The sequence below is a fragment of the Nerophis ophidion genome, linkage group LG01 (genome assembly GCF_033978795.1).
Source record: "Nerophis ophidion isolate RoL-2023_Sa linkage group LG01, RoL_Noph_v1.0, whole genome shotgun sequence".
In the NCBI taxonomy this organism is placed as follows: Eukaryota; Metazoa; Chordata; class Actinopteri; order Syngnathiformes; family Syngnathidae; genus Nerophis; species Nerophis ophidion.
In genome coordinates, this window is record NC_084611.1 from 41096413 (window position 1) to 41119183 (window position 22771).

The window sequence follows — 22771 nt, forward strand, 5'->3', positions numbered from 1 at the left end:
ATTTGTGTCGTTCTTTGTGTTTTATTGTGGTGGATGTGGGGAATAAACATGCAACGTAAGTACTGACTGACTGTAAGGCTGCCATTGGTGACCCCTAAGAGGCCTCACTGACCACCAGGTCCCTAACCGCTTGGAACGCCGCCACCATGGAGCTTAGCTGGATCTTCTCGTTTGTGCCGGATGCTAACCTGTGCCTGCGGATGGAGAGGACGCCGCTTTTTAGTCAACACTTAACTTTGGCGCACCGTCAAAGTCATGTGACTTACTCCACGTCAGCTAGCTTGATGAGCAAACCCATTCGGACAGAGGCCGGGAAGTCCACTACAAGAAAAATAAAATAACAATTGGAAACAGACTGCAACAAACACAAGTTAAAGTACCAATGATTGTCACACATATACTAGGTGTGGTGATCACCCCCTGGGAGGTGAGGGGAGCAGTGGGCAGCAGCGGTGCCGCGCCCGGGAATCATTTTTGGTGATTAAACCCCCAATTCCAACCCTTGATGCTGAGTACCAAGCAGGGAGATAATGGGTCCCATTTTTATAGTCTTTGGTATGACTCGGCCGGGGTTTGAACTCACAACCTACCAATATCAGGGCGGACACTCAAACCACTAGGCCACTGAGTAGAATAAACTTTCTAGTAATTAAAAAGAAAATGGGCTTTAATCTGTGGAATATTCTGCCTGTGACGAAATGTAAATATACACAATGTATATGTTATTATTTTTAATTCAAACAAGTAATTTCAGCAATTAAATTTCCTTTTGGAGGTCTTTAACATACTGAAAAATATACTAAATCTAATAATACAACTTTAACAATTGACATCCAACAATTAAACAAGGTGACACGGTAAAGAATCTGGGTATTATCTTCGACCAAACTCTCTCCTTTGAGCCACACATTAAAAGCGTTACTAAAACGGCCTTCTTTCATCTCCGTAATATCGCTAAAATTCGCTCCATTTTGTCCACTAACAACGCTGAGATCATTATCCATGCGTTTGTTACGTCTCGTCTCGATTACTGTAACGTATTATTTTCGGGTCTCCCCATGTCTAGCATTAAAGGATTACAGTTGGTACAAAATGCGGCTGCTAGACTTTTGACAAGAACAAGAAAGTTTGATCATATTACGCCTAGACTGTATATACCTTTATATATATATATACCTATATATATATACCTATACTGGCTCACCTGCACTGGCTTCCTGTGCACTTAAGATGTGACTTTAAGGTTTTATTACTTACGTATAAAATACTTAACGGTCTAGCTCCAGCCTATCTTGCCGATTGTATTGTACCATATGTCCCGGCAAGAAAAAATTTTGAAATCTATGTTAGCTTAGGATGCATTTCCTGCTATTTTGAGTCAAAATCTAACAATATTCCCCTGACCAAAATTTCACATTTATTAGCAAATATTTTCATAAAAATGTATCATATGATGAAATTTATATATACAAGTTTACACATACATCAAATTCTTGCACACTTTTGGATTATAGACAAAAATAGGCCTACAAATGGATTAACCAGAATTTTTCTCCGTAAACTCACTTTACTTAGATGCCTTGCCGATTTCGCGTGGTCAAAGAGTGCCACCATTCCCCGAGATCCATAGTTCACAATGTCCTTGCAATATAAGCACTGAGCATGTCCCGGTTCATCGCACTTTGCAATGAAATCGCTGATCAGTTCGTCTACTTCTACGATATTGTTGTTAATCTTCACCTTCAGTTTGATAGATATATCGAGCCATGCCCAGTTCCACTTGTTTCTCACGCCCTTATCGATATCTTTCGCTAATGAAGCATTCCTATCTTGAATAAGCTTAACCATGTCCGAAACTGTTTTGTCAACAAAGAAACGTGTTAATTGAGAGCTACTGTGTTTTCTTTCCAGATTAGTCGCCGATAATATCAACCAATATAAACAGAATACGAGTTCAGAAACGCTCACAATAATTGAAGATCAGGGAAAAGATATTGTTGGCAAACGACGCATGCAGACGCCTATAACGGGCAATGTCATTGCTTGATGTTGTCAGCTGATAGTAGAGCTAGCCAATCTGGTGCCTTCACGCATTGGCATTATATTTTTCGCGGGAATTCTCTGCCTTGTACTGATAACTAGGTCAACGCAGAGACAAAAACCATGAGTACCTAACCCCTCCTATAATTTTCTCCCAGGATTTAAACGATTCAGAGAAATGACCCTGGCGGCGCCAAAATCGGCGGAATTCCTCGGATCCGCGGAAAATTCCCTTGCCTGTATACTCTAGCCTTTAAATAGACCCCCTTATTAGACCAGTTGATCTACTGTTTCTTTTCTTTTTCTCCTCTGTTCCACTCTCCCTTATGGAGGGGGGGGGGACACAGGTCCGGTGGCCATGGATGAAGTGCTGGCTGTCCAGAGTCCAGACCCAGGATGGACCGCTCGCCTGTGTATCGGTTGGGGACATCTCTGCGCTGCTGATCCGCTTCTTTCTGGGATGGTTTCCTGCTGGCTCCACTTTGGACGGGACTCTCGCTACTATATTGGATCCACTTTGGACTGGACTCTCATCGTTGTTAGATCCACTATGGATTGGACTTTCACAATATCATGTTAGACCAGCTCGACATCCATTGCTTTCGCTCCCCTGGGGGGTGGGGGGGTTGCCCACATATGCGGTCCTCTCCAAGGTTTTTCAGTGTCAATCAATCAATCAATGATTATTTATATAGCCCTAAATCACTAGTGTCTCAAAGGGCTGTACAAACCACAACGACATCTTCGGTAGAGCCCACATAAGGGCAAGGAAAACTCACACCCAGTGGGACTTCCACCCAGTGGGACGTCGTTGACAATGATGACTATGAGAAACCTTAGGGAGGACCGCATATGTGGGCACCCCCCCCCCTAGGAGAGCCGAAAGCAATGGATGTCGAGAGGGTCTAACGTGATACTGTGAAAGTTCAATCCATAGTGGATCCAACACAACCGTGAGAGTCCAGTCCAAAGTGGATCCAACACAGCAGAGAGAGTCCCGTCCACAGTGGAGCCAGCAGGAAACCACCACAAGCAGAGGCGGATCAGCAGCACAGGGATGTCCCCAACCGATACGCAGGCGAGCGGTCCATCCTGGTTCCCGGCTCTGTACGAGCGGTCCATCCTGAATCCCGACTCAGGACAGCCAGCACCTCATCCATGCCCACCGGACCGGACCCCCTCCAGTGGGACAGAGGAGAAAAAGAAAAGAAACGGCAGATCAACTAGTCTAAACAGGGAGTCTATTTAAAGGCCTACTGAAATGAGATTTTCTTATTTAAACGGGGATAGCAGGTCCATTCTATGTGTCATACTTGATCATTTCGCGATATTGCCATATTTTTGCTGAAAGGATTTAGTAAAGAACATCCACGATAAAGTTTGCAACTGTCGGTGTTAAGAGAAATGCCCTGCCTCTACCGGAAGTCGCAGACGATGACGTCACCCGTGTGATGGCTCCTCACATATTCACATTGTTTTTAATAGGAGCCTCCAACAAAATGTGCTATTCGGACCGAGAAAACGACAATTTCCCCATTAATTTGAGCAAGGATGAAAGATTCGTGTTTGAGGATATTGATAGCGACGGACTAGGAAAAAAATAAAAACGCGATCTCATTGGGACGGATTTTGATGTTTTTAGACACATATACTGAGTTAATTCTGGTAAATCCCTTATCTTTCTATTGTGTTGCTAGTGTTTTAGTGAGTTTAATAGTACCTGATAATCGGTGTCTCATGGGAGTCGACGGCAGCTACGGACGGCACAAGCTCAGCTTTTTTCCGGTAAGAACTGACTTTTTAAACAAAATTTTCATACTTCCTAAAAACCCGTAACGTCTTGCGTACACGTCATCATTACATGACGTTTCGAAGACGAAACTCCCGGGAAATTTAAAATTGTAATTTAGTAAACTAAAAAGGCCGTATTGCCATGCGTTGCAATGTTAATATTTCATCATTGATATATAAACTATCAGACTGCGTGGTGGGTAGTAGTGGGTTTCAGTAGGCCTTTAAAGGCTAGAGTATACAAATGAGTTATAAGGTGAGACCTAAATGCTTCTACTGAGGTAGCATCTTGAACTGAGGGCATTCCAGAGTACTGGAGCCCGAACGGAAAACGCTCTATAGCCCGCATACTTTTTTTGGGCTTTGGGAATCACTAATAAGCCGGAGTCCTTTGAACGCAGATTTCTTGCCGGGACATATGGTACAATACAATCGGCAAGATAGGATGGAGCTAGACCGTGTAGTTTTTTATACGTAAGTAGTAAAACCTTAAAGTCACATCTTAAGTGCACAGGAAGCCAGTGCAGGAGAGCCAGTATAGGCGTAATATGATCAAACTTTCTTGTTCTTGTCAAAAGTCTAGCAGCCGCATTTTGAACCAACTGTTATCTTTTAATGCTAGACATGGGGAGACCCGAAAATAATACGTTACAGTAATCGAGGCGAGAAGTAAGAAACGCATGGATAATGATCTCAGCGTCGTTAGTGGACAAAATGGAGCGGATTTTAGCGATAATAGGGAGATGAAAGAAGGCCGTTTTAGTAATGCTTTTGATGTGTGACTCAAAGGAGAGAGTTGGGTCGAATATAATACCCAGATTCTTTACCGAGTCGCCTTGTTTAATTGTCAAATGTTAAAGTTGTATTAGCAGGACCGATAATCAGCATTTCCGTTTTTTTGGCGTTGAGTTGCAGAAAGTTAGCAGACATTGTTTAATTTCTTTAAGACACGCCTCCAGCTGACTACAATCAGGCGTGTTGGTCAGCTTTAGGGGCATGTAGAGTTGGGTGTCATCAGCATAACAGTGAAAGCTAACACCGTATTTGCGTATGATGTCACCTAGCGGCAGCATGTAGATGCTGAAGAGTGCAGGGCCAAGGACTGAACCCTGGGGAACTCCACACGTTACCTTAACATAGTCCGAGGTCACATTGTTATGGGAGACGCACTGCATCCTGATAGTCTGGAGCGCTACGCACTGTGGGTCCGATTTGGTATTCATATGGATATTAAAGTCCCCCATTATAATTAAATTATCAGCGTGCGTCACTAAATCAGCAACAAACTCTGAGAATTCATTGATAAAGTCCGAATAGGGCCCTGGGAGGCGGTAGATAACAGCCAGGTATAGAGGCAGCAGTGTGGCAGACCTCATAGTAAGCACCTCAAACGATTTACATTATTTATGTTAGGACTAAGGTTAAAGTTTTGCTTGTATATTAGTGCGACCCCCCCACCCCTTTTAAGGGGACGGACAATATGCGCATACGTATAGTTAGGAGGAGATGCCTCATTTAGCGCAAAAAAGTTGTCTGGTTTAAGCCAGGTTTCGCTGAGACCGATGACGTTAAGATTGTTGTCTCTGATGACCTCATTAACTAATAACGTTTTGGGAGACAATGATCTTATGTTTAAAAAACCTATATTATAGGTAGTGGGCTGTTGTAGGGAATTTTTGATCAAATTATCCGTAGTAGCCATATTAATAATGTTGTGTTTATTATGCGTAGTGGACTTAAGATAATTACGACCATATCTAGGAATTGATATGACGGGAATTTTCAGATTGTTTGTTTGGTGCTCTGATAAACTGAACGCATCATAGTTTGCCAACTCAGTAAAACGCATGTCCAACTCTGAAACAATCACAGTAGAAAAAACTTGTTCTAACTTAACTGACTCCTTACCTAGGCCAGTAGGCCCGTGTCTTCCTTTTAAATCCGGCTTCAGGATGGAGGGAAGTGGTGTTCTGTGGGGATTAGCCTTTTGCTATGATTTTAGCCCCGCTCGGCATCCGCGTTTCCGATCACACCGCTTGCGTCTATTCCTTTGACGGCCTCCGCTGGTACTATACACCGCTGCTTCACAGGCTGCTGGATGTAGCCGGCGAAGTATTCTCATGCTAGCTGGTCGGTTTAGCAAGCACGCGTCATTCAGTCCAAAACGGCCCAATCCTTCCACATCCACAATTGTCTGGCGGTCGTAAGTGATCACGGAGTGACCACGCTGTAAGCCAGCCATGAAATTTGCAAAATTTTCCGGTATTTAAATGTTCCATCTTTAGCAAGAGCCCCTTGACGTCGCAGCCCGTCCGGGCGCCGCCATCTGTCACCGACGTACCACTGGGGTGAGTTTTTCCTTGCCCTTATGTGGGCTCTACCGAGGATGTCGTTGTGGTTTGTGCAGCCCTTTGAGACACTTGTGATTTAGGGCTGTATAAATAAACATTGATTGATAAATCTTGAGATCATGTGCTACCTGGCGCATTCACAGATTTTCTCTTTAATTGTACTATTCACCTATACTGGCCTTTTGGTTAGAGTGTCCGCCCTGATATCGGTACGTTGTCAGTTCAAACCCTGGCCGAGTCATACCAAAGACTATAAAATGGGACCCATTACCTCCGTGATTGGAACTCAACATCAAGGGTTGGAATTGGGGGGGGATTAAATCATCAAGAGATTCCAGGAGCGCGGCCACCGCTGCTGCTCACTGCTCCCCTTACCTCCCAGGGGGTGAACAAGGGGATGGGTCAAATGCAGAGGACACATTTCCCCACACCTAGAGTGTGTGTGTGACAATCATTGGTAATAAAACTTAAAACATGGCTACTTAAAGTGGTCTGATGAAAAGGAAAGTGCTGCAGCTGTATACCCAGCAGAGGGTGCTTTTTCAATGTACTCAACATTTACAACCAGAAAGATGATTTGACAAGATGTGGAGATGTGTAACTTTTTTTATATAGAATATTCCATATGTTTAGCTTGTAATGGTTTGTGTTAAAGCACATTTTAAATGTTTTTTGATGACAGAGTCACAGAGAAGCAATTTTGGGGCTTTTTATGGATGCATTCATTATTTGCATTTTTTCGCCATTGGTTGGGGGTTTTGGAAAGTAACTCTGTAGATAGCAGGGCTCTACTGCATTGTACTGTGAAACGCATAGGTAGTTGGCCATTTTGGTTTGCAGGAGCCATTTTTTTAGTGTGTTTTTGTGTAATGTAGACCATGTTTAACTTAATCCATACTGCATAAAGTGCCATGTAAGCTTGCGACAGAATAGATCATATAAGCAGAGCAGTTTATGGCAGTTAGTGCGCTGATCGCTAGCTATCGTAACTGCTAACATGAATATAAGACCTTTTTACTTCATACCCCTGCCAAGGAAAGTACATGGTGTGCCTGTTTATTTATTTTTCAATAAAACTTGTTAGATTCCAGTTAGGGCTGGGCGATGTATCGATATACTCGATATATCGCGGGTGTGTCTCTGTGCGATATAGAAAATGACTAAATCGTGATATTGGAGGATACGTTCTCACTAGGGGTGTAACGGTACGTGTATTTGTATTGAACCGATTTGGTACGGGGGTTTCGGTTCGGTTCGTAGGAGTACCGAACGACCCGGACATATTAAGTAGCGCACCGCACGTTTTGTAAACAATGCACATCGAGGCATTAGTGGTGCAACGGATCAACATTGATCCGTTCGGATCAATATCTTCGGTTCGGCACACACGTGATCCGCGGTCTGAATTATGAAAAAAAAAAAAGTTGTTCGCACAGCGTGGTAATGGCGAGCGGAGTAACGGAGGAACTTGAACGCCCCGTGCCATTTAATCGGTGTGTTTATAGGTGCAGACTCCATTGTGCTAAACGAGGGTTTTAAACACATGCTGAAAGTGCTTCAGCCACATTACGACATCCCGTCGCGCACCAACTTCAACGTTAAGATTGTGCCAGTTTTTATGAGCAAGGGAAGAAAAAAGTTGTGGACGAACTATCCCGAGCGACATCACTTGCGCTCACGACAGAAGGGTGGAGGTCCAGGGGAACTATATGACCATAAGCGCTCATTTCATCACAGCAGAGTGGGAGATGAGAAGACACGCCCCCTCTACGAGAGTCACCTTGAGCAGGTACTGACACAAGCAGTGGAGGAAAGGAGAAATCCCTTTTTATGTGGCACTGTTTTTCATTAATTATGTTAAAAAATATATATTATGCCTTGTGCACTTGAACTAGATTTTATATATTTTAATTTAATAATTTAAAAGTGTTACAAAACAAAACGGCAAAACTTCTGTTTATTTGTCTTGTCTTTTTTTTTTTTTTGCTGATTCGAAAAAAAAATGATCAAATCCGTGAGTTTTTTGATCCGTTGCACCCCTACGAGGCACCATAAATTGATTTATGTGGACCCCGACTTAAAACAGGTTGAAATACTTATTGGGGTGTTACCATTTAGTGGTCAATTGTGCGGAATATGTACTGTACTGTGCAATCTACTAATAAAAGTTTCAATCATTCAAAAAAACAACACACGGCATGCTAGCAACGACTGGGCTATGATAGACTGACCATACCTCCTCTTTTCACCGGACATGTCCTCTTTTGCGGGGCTGTCCGGGTGGAGTTTCTTAAATGCCTCAAAAGTCCGGCATTTTAAGTTAGGGTTGAGTGTATTTTCAATGTACGTTAAGAAGGGGTTCAAAACAAGACAATTTGTGCACACAGCAGCATTCGTGAGGGAGGGACAGAGACAGACAGAGCGAGAGAGTTATGATAAACATGCATGCGTCGCCAGGCTCTGATTTAATTTTTTAATATCTATAGCAGGGGTTTCAAAAGTGTGCCCCGGAGGCCATTTGCGGCACACACCTAATGTTTTAAAGGCCCATGGCACATTCTAAAAATACTAATAAAATAAACAAAAACATAAACAAAAGTGAAATAAAAAAGCTTAAAGGCTAAATGTAATGTAGAAAAAGTAGCAACGTTGTCTAATTAAACAAAGCTGTTTTTTCTTTCAAACTGTCATTGCTCAAAACATATTATTGAATCAAAATCAATGTTATTATGAATTATTGACCTATCCAAGTTTCCGATTACTTCACATCAAAATATTTTTGGTGGAAGATTTAGCAAATTTGTTAAATAAATAATCAAAAAATGTATATTTAGTTTTTTTCTTACTTTACCGAAAATGAACCGAACCGTGACCTCCGAACCGAGGTACGTACCGAACCGAAATTTTTGTGTACCGTTACACCCCTAGTTCTCACGCAGTTGCTTTTAGCTGCGGGCTTTACACTACAGGGTCTTCTCACTCTTACGTGTCTCTACTTCTCACAGACAGCAAGCGCACCTTCATACATATGTCACATACTGCACGTATACGCCTTCGCGGAGCAGAGAGGTAGTGGCATGGGTAATGTTAGCTGTGATGCGAGTGGTAATACGAGAGAGAGATGGTGCGAATCTGGTAACAAACGGAGGAATAATTAATTTCCAAGAAAAACAGCACGGAGTGCATCGTCTGGTGGTGGTTTGGCTTCAAGCGGGAAGATTAACAATTATGCGGCAAAAGCGTTGCTACAAAAAGTAGCATTACTGCTAATGTGTAGCATCATTTGAAAAGTCACCCGCTAGAGAATGAAGAGTGCTTGAAACTCTGCATGTCAACATCTTGGCCGTTGCCACACCCACAGAATGCCGGAGTAAACATTTCCAGATCAACACCGTAAGGAAAAAAATAGTCAACAACAAAAGGAGATAACGTCCACAGGAACCTACCCTTACACTATTTGATTTCCTATTATGCAGCTCATTTTTATTTGACACATTTTTAAATATCTTGTGTGACATCATGCACAAAAGTATACTCTATTGTTGTAAACTATTATCGTGGCGTTCTGTACAAAAAGTGCACTTTATTTTAGTGTCGTTTTGATATGTCATCTTAGTGACATCATGCACAAAAGCGCACTAATAGCTTGTTTTAAAACATCTCTGACATTCTTGCACTTTCTGTTTTGAAATGACATGAATATTTGTGCCACTGTTTAATAATAGTTTTGGTAAATTGACTTAGTTGTGATTTCCCTCTCTGCATTAATGTTTAAAATTAGCATTTGTTAATGCAATGTGAACAAGAATGTTTTAATGTAGACGCATAGAATCATCATACTGCTTTGATTATATGCATTAATTGTTAATTCAAGGTTAAGGCAAAATATGGAGATATATATGGTGTATTGTGACATGGCATAAAAATATCCGAGCTATTAATAAAAGGCCATATCGCCCAGCCCTAATGCCAGTGTGTGTGTGTGTAAGTACTTTTTGAGCATATTCAACAATGCGTAATAATAACGACAACCGTGGTAACTTTGGTCATAATATTCTTGATTTGGAATTAGTAAGCAACAATATGAAATGTGACTCAAACCTCTTTAAAGTGTTTATGATTGCTATAGTTTGACCCTGAAACAGATTATTTCCACTTATATTATTTGCCATGTTAGGACCAAGAAACACACTTTCTGTTTGTTCTCACCTCGATGGATGAGCAGGTGGACTTCAGTGAGGATGTCCTGCAGTGCCAAACCTTTTAACGTCTTCAGCTCCAGGATCTCTGATGTGGTAAATTCAGGGGTTCTTAAAAAAATGTTTTTTGTTTTTTTAATTTGCCTCCAGGCCAGTTGACGAAAGGATACGCCTGTAAGCAGTGTTGAAGTCTTTATTGAGGGACCAGTCGAGGATGTTGGCGATGTCCGAGCGGAGGGGGTGACCCGTGCAGGTGTAAACCGTTTCCTCCGTGACCTTGGAGTACGCCATGCTGGTGCTCTGCAGTCACGACAGTCCATCACACACAAAGCTAAAAAAGAAGGAGAAGAAGGACCTACCTGCAGGATGTTGAGGGATCTTCTCATATCACCCGATGACAAGGTGACGACCGCCTTCATTCCGTCTGGAGTTATGTCGATACTGTGGAGAGGTTAAAAAAGATTAAATGTCCAGTGAAGGACGCTACAGTGAGCATTACTTAAGAAGGTAAAGTGTGTGTTTACACACCGCAGCATTACAACACTTACTTGGGTAATATCTCAATTATAGATTAAGTTACATATGTTATTTATGGATAGAATATTATGTAGGGGTAGTGCTGGGCGATAAGATGATACATATTGTGGGCACGATAGAAAAATGTCTATCGTGCCATTTTTATTTTTATCGTTTCAAGCGATAGGCTGTATTTTGTCCATAGAGCAGATGATTCATAGTAACGACAACAATAATTGCACATTCAGTAAGTTTGCGCAGTGTTTCCCGCGGCCGCCTTAACTACAAAGAGCCACGGGCTAAACTAATGTCTTAACAAGCTGCTACGCTTCGTACTGCCTCTGTCAGTACGTCTCTGCAGCACCCAGCATTGTCCCACCCACAGAACCATCTGATTGGTTACACGCAGAGCAGTAACAGCCAATCAGCAGTGCGTATTCAGACCGCATTGAGTCAATGCTCCTGCAGTGTGGTGAGCAGAAAGGTGTTTAGCTGGTAAGCATTAATTGATTGAGTGATTGATTGAAACTTTTATTAGTAGATGACACAGTACAGTACATATTCCGTACAAGTGACCACCAAATCGTAACACCCAAATAAGTTTTTCAATGTGTTTCAATGCTGGTTCTAGCTATTGGGCTGTTTCTAGTTTTATATTTTATTTGTATTATCTTTTTATCCTTATTCTTATTACTATTTTTTTTATTTATTAATTTTTTGCACTGTGGCACTTTGAAGTTGTTTGCTCAACGTAAAGTGCTTTTTTACAAATAAAATCTAGTGTTATTATCATTAAGTCGGGGTCCACGTTAATCAATTCATGGTATGGCAGCATAAGGCAGCGGAATCTCCCCAAATTATAATAAACACCTCCCTGTCAACTACAAATTTACACATACAAATTGGTGTAAGTGTAAATAAAGCTGTAGTCACTCACCAATAGCCAAAGCGTTGCATCACGCGGGAGTTGCCATTTTCTTTTTGAAAAGTTTGCTGTGTTGCGTAGTCGTGCGTCGGAGAAGCCAGCGCAAGAGGATGGTTGAGCCAAAGGGAACGCCCTGTGCGGTGCCCGTCAGGCACAGAGAAGAGCAAACGGCCATAACAAAGGCACATCCGAAGATACCGGCAAGGTGGTATCGTTTCAACTGCATAACTCTTTTAAAAAAAAAAATAAAAATAAAAAAAATATATATATATATATAAATATATGTACACAGTACAGGTCAAAAGTTTGGACACACCTTCTCATTCAATGGGTTTTCTTTATTTTTATGACTATTTACATTGTAGATTGTCACTAAAGGCATCAAAAAACTATGAATGAATAAATGTGGAGTTATGTACTTTACAAAAAAAGGTGAAATAACTGAAAACATGTTCTATATTCTCTTTTCTTCAAAATAGCCACCCTTTGCTCTGATAAGCTTCAAGGGAGTTTTCACTTTACAGGTGTCATAGTTTTGATGATTCAGTCACAATCAACAATGTAAATAGTCATGAAAATAAAGAAAATGAGATGTGTCCAAACTTTTGTCTTTTTTGCTGTAATTGGACCAATATCCAGTATTAATCTTAGATCGGGAGTTGGGACACCCATAGTATTATTCCCATGGTTCCTAGTAGTCCATCCATCCATCCATTTTCTACCGCTTATTCCCTTTCGGGGTCGCGGGGTAGTATTGAAACAAAAAGGGTATGGGCAACACGGCCACCTGCTATTTAGCAGTATTACTAGTACAGCAGGAAGGTGCCATATTTGTAATAAGGTGGGCAAAAAACAGCAATTGGCGAGGTCAGCACTTGACTTTTTACTGCCTTTGTGTTTAATAATTTTTCTTTTTTTGTTTCTGTGTTATTTATTTTTTTCATAGTATCTGCCGACAACAAAGAATACGGAAAAAATTTTATGGCTTAATTGGTCTCGTGCACAAAAAAGACCATTCGTTAAGGTCGTCGCAAGCCACGCTTTGGATCTGAAATCAACTTCATCAAGCGCAATTGAAAGCGTCTTGTAATTTGTTAAGGATGAGTGAGTGGTTTTGAATAACACTGAACATGTGTTTTGACTTCATAACTCCTTAAAGGGGAACATTATCACCAGACCTATGTAAGCGTCAATATATACCTTGATGGTGCAGAAAAAAGACCATATATTTTTTTAACCGATTTCCGAAATCTAAATGGGTGAATTTTGGCGAATTAAACGCCTTTCTGTTTATCGCGCTTGAGGCGATGACGTCAGAATGTGATGTCGCCGAGGTAATACAGCCGCCATTTTCATTTTCAACACATTACAAACACCGGGTCTCAGCTTTGTTACTTTCCGTTTTTTTGACTATTTTCATGCCTCGACGGTGTGTTGTCGGAGGGTGTAACAACACTAACAAGGAGAGATTCAAGTTGCACCACAGGCCCGAAGATGCCAAAGTGTCTGCCGCCAGACCCCCATTGAATGTGCTGGAGTGTCTCCACATTTTACCGGCGATGCTAAGGCAGACATGGCACAGAGATGTATGGATAACCTGCAAATGCATTTGCAACGATAGTCAACGAAATCACAAAGGTGAGTTTTGTTGATGTTGACTGCCAGCTAATCGATGCTAACATGCTACGCTAATCGATGCTAACATGCTATTTACCGGCGGTGCTAAAGCAGACATGCTACAGAGATGTATGGATAACCTGTAGATGCATTTGCAACTATATTACGTTTCTTTCCACCCACATTTAATGCAAAAAACACTTACCAATCGACGGATTTAAGTTGCTCCAGTGTCAAAAGATGCGAAAGTCCTGATCGTTTGGTCCGCACATTTTACCGGCGATACTAACGCAGCTATTCGGCCATGCTATGGCTATGAATAGCGTCAATACCTATTCGCTCAATAGCTTCAGTTTCTTCTTCAATACTTTCATACTCCAACCATCTGTTTCAATACATGCGTAATCTGTTGAATCGCTTAAGTCGCTGAAATCAGAGTTTGAATCCGAGCTAATGTCACTATATCTTGCTGTGGTATTCCCATTGTTTGTTTACATTGGTAGCACTGTGTGACGTCACAGGGAAATGGATAGTGGTTTCGAAGATAGCGAAAATAAGGCACTTTAAAGCTTTATTTAGGGATATTCCGAGACCGGTAAAATTTTGAAAAAAACTTCAAAAAAATGCAACAAGCCACTGGGAACTGATTTTTATTGTTTTTAACCCTTTTGAAATTGTGATAATGTTCCCCTTTAAAATGCATTCAGGTCTTCTGTTTTACTTTTAACAAAGGCTGGCGTAATAAAAAATGAATTTCTTAGTCAGGGGTCAAAAATCACATGTTTCTTGAATGCAGCCTTATAGCCATGGGTCCACTTGTCACAGACATAAAAGCCCACGGTAATTAAGTTTAGCATTCCAAATAAACAAAAACCTTAGAAAAGGGACACTGACCTCTCCTGCTGAATGACGTACTCCAGCCGAGGGATCATCTGGTCCGGCGAGAGCGGCCCGAAGCGAAACCTTGTGCAACGTGACTGCAGCGCTGGGATGATTTTGGACAGGTAGTTGCAGATCAAACAGAAGCGAGTGTTCTCTGTGAACTTCTCGATCACTGAGAGGAAGACGGTGAGATAAGTTTGAGGACAAAACACAGCCCGGATGTTAGATGCGGTAAATGTCTGCTGACTCACCTCGCCGCAATGCATTCTGGGCATCCTGAGTCATGGCGTCCGCCTCGTCCAGTATCACCAGTTTGAAGCCTTTCCTGCGCCACAAGAAAGACAGAGGAGGAAAAAAGAAAACAAAAGACGCCATCATCAGGGTTTCCTGCAGCGCTTTGTTGCTAAGGCGGCCGCATTAATAACAAAGAGATGCCGCCTAAGCTAAAGTCTCAAAAAGCTGCTGTGCTTCGTTTTGCCTCTGTCTCTGTCAGTACCCTCTGCAGCACCCAGCATTGTCCCGCCCACAGAACCATCTGATTGGTTACACGCAGAGCAGTAACAGCCAATCAGTAGTGCGTATTCAGACCTCATGGAGTCAGTGCTCCAGCGTCGTGATGAGCAGATAGTTAGGCAGCGGACTCTCCCCAAATTATAATAAACACCTCCCAGTCAGCTACTAGTAACATCACTATGAGCCCGTTGACGTTCTAGAAACATGAACGGTAGTTCAACTCGCTCGCAGTCCTTGAGGTGAAGGCTAATTAGCTTTTAGCGTAACGTTAGCTCATTTTGCGCCGTGCGTGTGTTACGGACAGCAAAGCTCTGTCTGTCTGTTATTTCACTTTACCTTTTTCTGTGTTGAAGCAGCAAAAAGGACATTATGTTAAATGAAGAGTTTCCTGAAGCTGTCTCTGAGAGTTGATGTATTAATGTAACTGCATCATAAAGCCTACATGAACTCCATGGTGTTCAGGGATGAATAGTCTCTCCTATTGCTATTGTACTATTTTTTCAGCTATAGTTACATTAATTATTAGAAATGTAGCAGCCTAGTATTGAATGGCAGGGTCCCTGCTATCACATGTTGATAAAAATATAACATATACATAATAAAAATCAACTAGACTTCCCAAATGCTGTAATAAACTAAGCATGATGAGTTGAACATGTCAGCATGTTGCATAATAATGACATATTTAGTATCTCAGGTAACTAGGACTGTTTTTTTTTTACTTTATGTAAAAAAATATCGAGATATATATATTGTATATCGCCATTCAGCAAATGGAGCAGAAAACACAACCAAAAATTTTAGGATTCTTCACGCGACAAAGCCGGCCTACTTCACCACAGTCTGTAGTCTATTGCCCCCCCCAGGATATTTGATGGCAGCGACAAGGTGGAGACATGATGGCAACAGGTCGAGTTACACCGAGCCTTACACCCACCCACCCCCTTCTGTCCGCCGGAGAGACACCACCTTAACTAACACATTTTCTGGGGGAAACACTGTATCATGTCTACAATACAGGCTGCTGGTGATCGGTCTTACTTGAAGATGGTTCTGGTGCTGGCAAAGCTGAGGACGGGACCTCGGACAACGTCGATGCCTCGGTCGTCTGATGCGTTTAGCTTCACATCGAAAAAATATTAATCAAAACTGAGACATTTTGAAACTCTACGAAGGAACGTTCAGGTGGGACGTACCTCCAGAACCATGGAGCTGAATTCCTTGGCCTTGTATAGCTGCTTGGCACAGGCCAGTATTGTGGAGGTTTTGCCAGTACCGGGAGGCCCGTAGAACAAAAGGTGTGGAAGTCGGTCCTCGCTGATGAATTTTTGGACTGCAACGAAAAGTGCAGGAGGATTGCGAAAAGGGGTTAAAATCTGGCAGCTTTAACAAAACTTTTTTTCTAAATTAGTTATTCTTATGGAGTTAAGTTGATTGGCAACACTAAATGGTCCCTAGTGTGTGAATGAGTGTGAATGTTGTCTGTCTATCTGTGTTGGCCCTGCGATGAGGTGGCGACTTGTCCAGGGTGTACTCTGCCTTCTGCCCGATTGTAGCTGAGATTGGCTCCAGCGAACCCGGAGGGAATAAGCGGTGGAAAATGGATGGAGATATTCCTAGCCATGGACTTACTGGTGCTGAGAATATCTTTGTGAGAGATCAGGTCGTCGAGTTTCTGCGGTCTGTATTTTTCAACCCTAAAGAAAAACAGACAATTATTAGGCATCAATGTCATTGTGAAATAGTCCTTTTAAAGCAGACTTGGGCAAAGTAAGGCCACATGCCGCCCGTTAAGCTTTTCAATCTGGCCCGTGGGACATTCTCCAAAAAATGTTTTAGATCGTTAGGATGGAAAGTGTAGCTGCCATTATGATGTGCAGTGATGTTTTCTAATGACCGTAAGGTTTGAACTATACCAAGTATTTCAATGCTTAATATTTTAGTGACTAGTGTTGTCCTGATGCCAATATTATTTAGACACTTTTCTAATTGAAGGGTACCAGAAAAATGTGCATTGTTGGCTTTATTTTAACAGAAAATCTTACGGTGTGGCGGACCAGTACTTTTCAGAGGCGGTATGGTACCAGATATGATTCATTAGTATTGCAGTACTATACTAATACCCGTATTCTGTACAACCTTACAAGTTACTATGGTAATTTACGTCACAGCAGGTCAGACGAGGCACCAAGCAGTGTGGGTCGGGAGTGTTTCTAGAGCGGCCAGCCTGAAATGCGGATGTCGGAAAGACGCAGGAGATTTTTACAAGAAAGTTCTAAAGCTTAGTGATATATCAGATGTATCAGATTATAGATGGGTTTATGTTTTACCCTTTGCGGTCATATTTCGCTGTGTTTGTTGCATTTGGCTTGATAATAAAATATGTTCATTGAGAGGTGGGGTGACGTTCACATGTTCTCAATATTCAAGGTTTTATCTTTCATAGAAAACATTTAGATTAGAATAGATAGTACTTTATTTATTCCTTCAGAAAAATTTAAATTCCATTCCGTCTTTAATGCGGTCTTTCATAACTTTTTTAGCATTCAATTAGACTTTATTGTGAGGTTTTGTATTAGTTTTCCTAAAAATAGATATAACGGCCCCCCAGACACATTTTGTTCTCTAAATTTGGCCCCCGAGTCAAAATAATTGCCCAGGCCTGTTTTAAAACAAAATACATCATGATCCGTAGAGCATTGGAAAAATCTCGTTATTTAAGCCTTTATTCCCACTGTGGAACGGCTAAATCAGGGGTGTCAAATGTACGGCCCGTGGGCCGGATTAGGCCCGCAATCAGGTTTTAGCCGGGCCACGTGATGAGTTTGCTAAGTATAAAAATGAGCCGACATTTTTGAATGAAAGAAACTGCTGTTCTAAATGTGTCCACTAAATGTCGCAACAGCAGTTCTTTGTATCTGCAGATCATGGGTCGGCAACACGCGGCTCCGGGCCGCATGCGGCTCTTTGATTGCTCTGATGTGGCTCAGCCGCATACTTTTTTTTTTTTTAATTGTTTTTTTTTTTTCAATCCAACAAAACAATACACAGCAATACCATAACAATGCAATCCAATTCCAAAACCAAACCTGACCCAGCAAAACTCAGAACTGCAATAAACAGAGCAATTGAGAAAACACAAACACAGAACAAAAGTAGTGAAACAAAAATGAATATTATTAACAACAGTATCAATATTAGTTATAATTTCAGCATAGCAGTGATTAAAAATCCATCATTTATGCTATCATTAGACATTTATAAAAAGTTAAAGAAAAATAACTATAGTGTCACAGTGGCTTACACTTGCATCGCATCTCATTAGCTTGACAACACACTGTGTCCAATGTTTTCACAAAGATAAAATAAGTAATTTTTGGTTTGTTTAGTAGTTAAAACAAATTTACATTATTGCATTCAGTTGATAAAACATTGTCCTTTATAATTATAAAAGCTTTTTTAAAAAAATCTACTACTCTGCTAGCATGTCAGCAGACTAGTGTAGATCCTGCTGAAATCCCATGTATTGAATGAATACAGAATCGCTTTGAATCGGAAATATATAGTTTTTGAATCGAGAATTGCGTTGAATCGAAAAAAATTGATATATTATCGAATCGTGACCCCAAGAATCGATATTGAATCAAATCGTGGGACCCCAAAGATTCGCAGCCCTAATAAATAACGTCCTGTAATTTGATTTTGATATTATTTTCTTATCTTGATGGATTGAAATTTAACACCAATGAGTTGACTGATGAATATTATCACATCATTTATTCACAAATGAAAAATAATGACAAATAAAGGTAGAATACTATTAACCGCAACATGTACGTGTAAAAAACAGCAACATTATAATTTGCACATTTTTAGAATGTGCTTGTTCTATTTTTAAACAAAGAAAACAATCTGAATCTTATTTTTAAAAGCCTACTGAAACCCACTACTACCGACCACACAGTCTAATAGTTTATATATCAATGATGAAATCTTAACATTGCAATACATGCCAATACGGCCGGTTTAATTTACTAAATTGCAATTTTAAATTTCCCGCTAAGTATCCTGTTGAAAACGTCGCGGAATGCAGACGCGTGGGCGTGACGTCACCGGTTGTAGCGGACATGTTCTTCCAGCACCGCTCACGGCTAAAAATAGTCTCTTTTCATGGCATAATTACACAGTATTCTGGACATCTGTGTTGCTGAATCTTTTGCAATTTGTTCAATTAATAATGGAGAAGTCAAAGAAGAGAGATGTAGGTGGGAAGCGGTGGTTTGCAGCTGCCTTTGGCAACACAAACACAGCCGGTGTTTCCTTGTTTACATTCCCGAAGGTAAAGCTTTACTATGGAACAAAGCGGTCAAGCGATCATTATTCCCGACCACATGTCAACCGGCAGGTTTCGGTGAGAAAATGGTGGTAATAAGTCGGCTCTTACAGTAGACATGAGCGGCGCTTGCGTCCTCCTGCAGCTGCGGACTCTCTTACCTACTCTCACCGGAGACACTGGCGGTCACCACACCCCTCAGACTTTCAGGTACCATATAATCTCACTAAAACACTAGTAACACAATAGGCAGATATGGGATTTTCCAGAATTATCCTAGTAAATGTGTCTAATAACATTTGAATCACTCCCACTGCACTCGCCTTTTTTTCCCCCTAGTCCTTCACTCTCACTTTCCTCATCCACAAATCTTTCATCCTCGCTCAAATTAATGGGGAAATCGTCGCTTTCTCTGTCTAAATCGCTCTCGCTGCTGGTGGCCAAGATTGTAAATAATGTGCGGATGTAAGGAGCTCCACAACCCATGGCGTCACGCGCACATCGTCTGCTACTTCCGGTACAGGCAAGGCTTTTTTATTAACGACCAAAAGTTGCGAACTTTATCGTCGATGTTCTCTACTAAATCCTTTCAGCAAAAATATGGCAATATCGCAAAATGATCAAGTATGACACATAGAAAGGCCTGCTGAAGTGAGATTTTCTTATTTAAACGGGGATAGCAGGTCCATTCTATGTGTCTGCTTTAATATGCGATTAAAGCAGACGACTTATAGCTGGGATCGGGGCTGGAACAACATGTCCGTTACAATCCGTGACGTCACGCGTCATCATACCGCGACGTTTTCAACAGGATACTTTGCGCAACATTTTTTAAATTGCAATTTAGTAAACTAAAAAGGCCGTATTGGCATGTGTTGCAATGTTAATATTTCATCATTGATATATAAACTATCAGACTGCGTGGTCGGTAGTAGTGGGTTTTTAAGTTATTCATGTCGTGATTTTACCCGTCCGGCCCACTCAGGAGTAGATTTTTCTCCTTGTGGCCCCCCGATCTAAAGTGAGTTTGACACCCCTGGGCTAAATGATAAACTCCCAAGTCAACTTCTTAAGCAATTATTATATTCGGCTCCGTATAACCTGCGATGAGGTGGCGACTTGTCCAGGGTGTACCTGCCTTCCACCCGATTGTAGCTGAGATAGGCACCAGCGCCTTCCGCGATCCCAAAGGAAACAAGCGGTAGAAATGGATGGATGGCTCCGTATAACGCGGCCACAAAAGGGAAAAGCGGTAGTACATGGATGGATAACACCTCACTTTATTTTAAATAACTTTAAACCCGGGTGGACACAGGATGATAACTATAACTATGATATTGATGCATTAATCGATTATTTAAGCAGTATAGTGATAACTGTGTGAGAATAATAATAGCGAAAGAGGCTAGGAAGCGACTTTATCTGTAGCTAGCTGGCTTGCTAGCATGCCCCTCGCCGTGTTTCCCTCACCAGGGTAAGTTCCTGGACTGCAGCGGCGCTTTACTGGAAGACTCCATTGCTCAATTATACTTTGACAAACTCCTCTGGGGCTGCAGAATAACTACTTTCATACGGTCACAAAGTCGCTGCAACTTCGTGAGCTTCCTGGTGGCCGTGTTTGGCGCGCAGTACGCGGACCCGGAAAAACTGTTCTCACGTAACGCAACGTACAGCCAATAGGAGCAGCGCGCTCTGTTATTATGGGCGGGGCTTAACCGACTTCTTCTTCTTCTTCTTCTTTTGTTTTTATGGCGGTTGGCAATCAACCTTCTGGTGTGCATTACCGCCACCTACTGTAATGGAGTGTGGACCGAGGTGGATCCCTACTCTATATTCTTTTACTTAACCCAGTGTTTTTTAAATATGTGTATATTGCTTTATATCCTATGTTTTCTAAATGCAATCCTAATATACCTCCCACTTCTAACCTAATATTTTCTTTTGCTAACTTATTTTCCAGTATTTCTCTTTCTCTATTGTATTTCCTACATTGTATTAAAACATGGTCAACATTTTCTATTTGATGGCAAAAATCACACAGCCCTGTAGTATGTTTTCCTATCAATTTTAGTGAACAATTTAGATATGTATGTCCTAATCTCATTCTAGTAATAATGTCTTCTTCTTTCCTATTTCTACCCCCTCCTCTCATGACACCTACTCTCCTCTGGACTTTGTAAAACTCTCTACCTTTTATTTCCTTATTCCAATTATCCTGCCACTTTTTATTGTTTTCTATCTTAATTATGCTCTTCACTTCTTCTTTACTGTGCTTAATCTCCATGTTTACTTCTGTTTTAGTGGTTGCTTGTTTTGCGTATCTATCAGCTAACTCATTTCCCTCAACTCCTATATGAGCAGGAACCCAGAGAAATGTTACCACACCTCCCGCTTTATTTATTCTGTAGATTGCCTGAACTATTTCATAAACTATATCTTGTCTTGTTTCTGATGTTATGTTTTTTATGCTCGTCAATGCACTGCTGGAGTCCGAGCACATGACTGCTTTCCTTGCTTTGTTTTCCTCTATCCAGTTAACTGCCATATAAATTGCTACCAATTCCCCTGTAAAAACAGATAGTTTATCAATAATTCTTTTATTTAACACTATATTTCCTTTTGGGATAACTGCAGCAGCTCCTACTTTACTATTTATAGTTTTTGATGCATCTGTGAATATCATGATGTTATCAAAAAACATTTCCTCAATCCAATGTTCTATCTGGTAACTATTTAAATTTCTATTCTTCAGTAATTGCATGTTTACCTTTGGGTTGTCATACATCCACGGTGGTATTGCAGGAATTGGTACTGTAGGGCTAACTTGTCAATTTGTGCTTTGTTACATATATCTCCTATTATCCACCCAAAACTATTCATTTTTTTTCTTCTCTTTTTCTTGGCAGTTTATTAGCACTTGACGGGTTGGATGTCCTTGCTTGGATCCTTTTAAGTTTGCCTAATAAACTGCTGAGAGTTGATCTCTCCTCATGTCCAAAGGTTTTTCATTCATTTCTACTTGTAATGCTGACACTGGAGTAGATTTAGTAGCTCCACAACATAATCTTAAAGCCTGCGACTGGATCCGGTCTATTTTCTCAAGTAGTGTTTTTGAAGCAGACTGATAAATAATGCATCCGTAGTCAATAACAGATCGAATTAAAGTGATATATATTGTTTTCAATGTCAACCTATCAGCCCCCCAATCTTTACCCCTCAAAGCCCTCATTATCTTTAACACCTTTTTACTTTTCTCCACTATTTTGCTAATGGGGGTTGACCAGTTAATATTTTTATCAAACCATATTCCTAAATATTTAAATACTTGTACCTCTTCTATGTTTTCTCCATAGAGTTTTATTTGGAGCTTGTTTTGTACTTTCCTCTTTGTAAAATGTATGACTTTTGTCTTTCCAACAGAGAATCTTAAACCCCAAGCCGTCCCCCAGTCTTGAACATTATTTACCGCTTTTTGAATCTTCTTTTCTATATGATTTGTATTTCTACCTCTCTTCCACATCACTCCATCATCAGCAAACAATGCCACCTCCACTAACCCTTCCACTTCACTAAAAACTTCATTTATCATGATGGAAAATAGTAC

The 22771-nt window shown here is 41.0% G+C and overlaps 1 protein-coding gene across 1 annotated transcript; it reads right to left on the bottom strand.

The window, feature by feature from the left end:
• Window position 1: 1 nt before the first annotated feature.
• Window positions 2–20826, bottom strand: rfc5 (replication factor C (activator 1) 5). Its single transcript, XM_061903150.1, has 11 exons — window positions 20638–20826; window positions 16467–16531; window positions 16031–16167; window positions 15876–15955; window positions 14573–14646; window positions 14334–14493; window positions 10741–10822; window positions 10552–10681; window positions 10392–10469; window positions 267–321; window positions 2–194 (listed from the first exon to the last, which is right to left on the bottom strand). The coding sequence occupies exons 1-11, from the start codon at window positions 20682–20684 to the stop codon at window positions 95–97; spliced, it is 1008 nt and encodes a 335-aa protein (XP_061759134.1). The 5' UTR covers window positions 20685–20826; the 3' UTR covers window positions 2–94.
• Between the last annotated feature and the right edge of the window lie 1945 nt (window positions 20827–22771).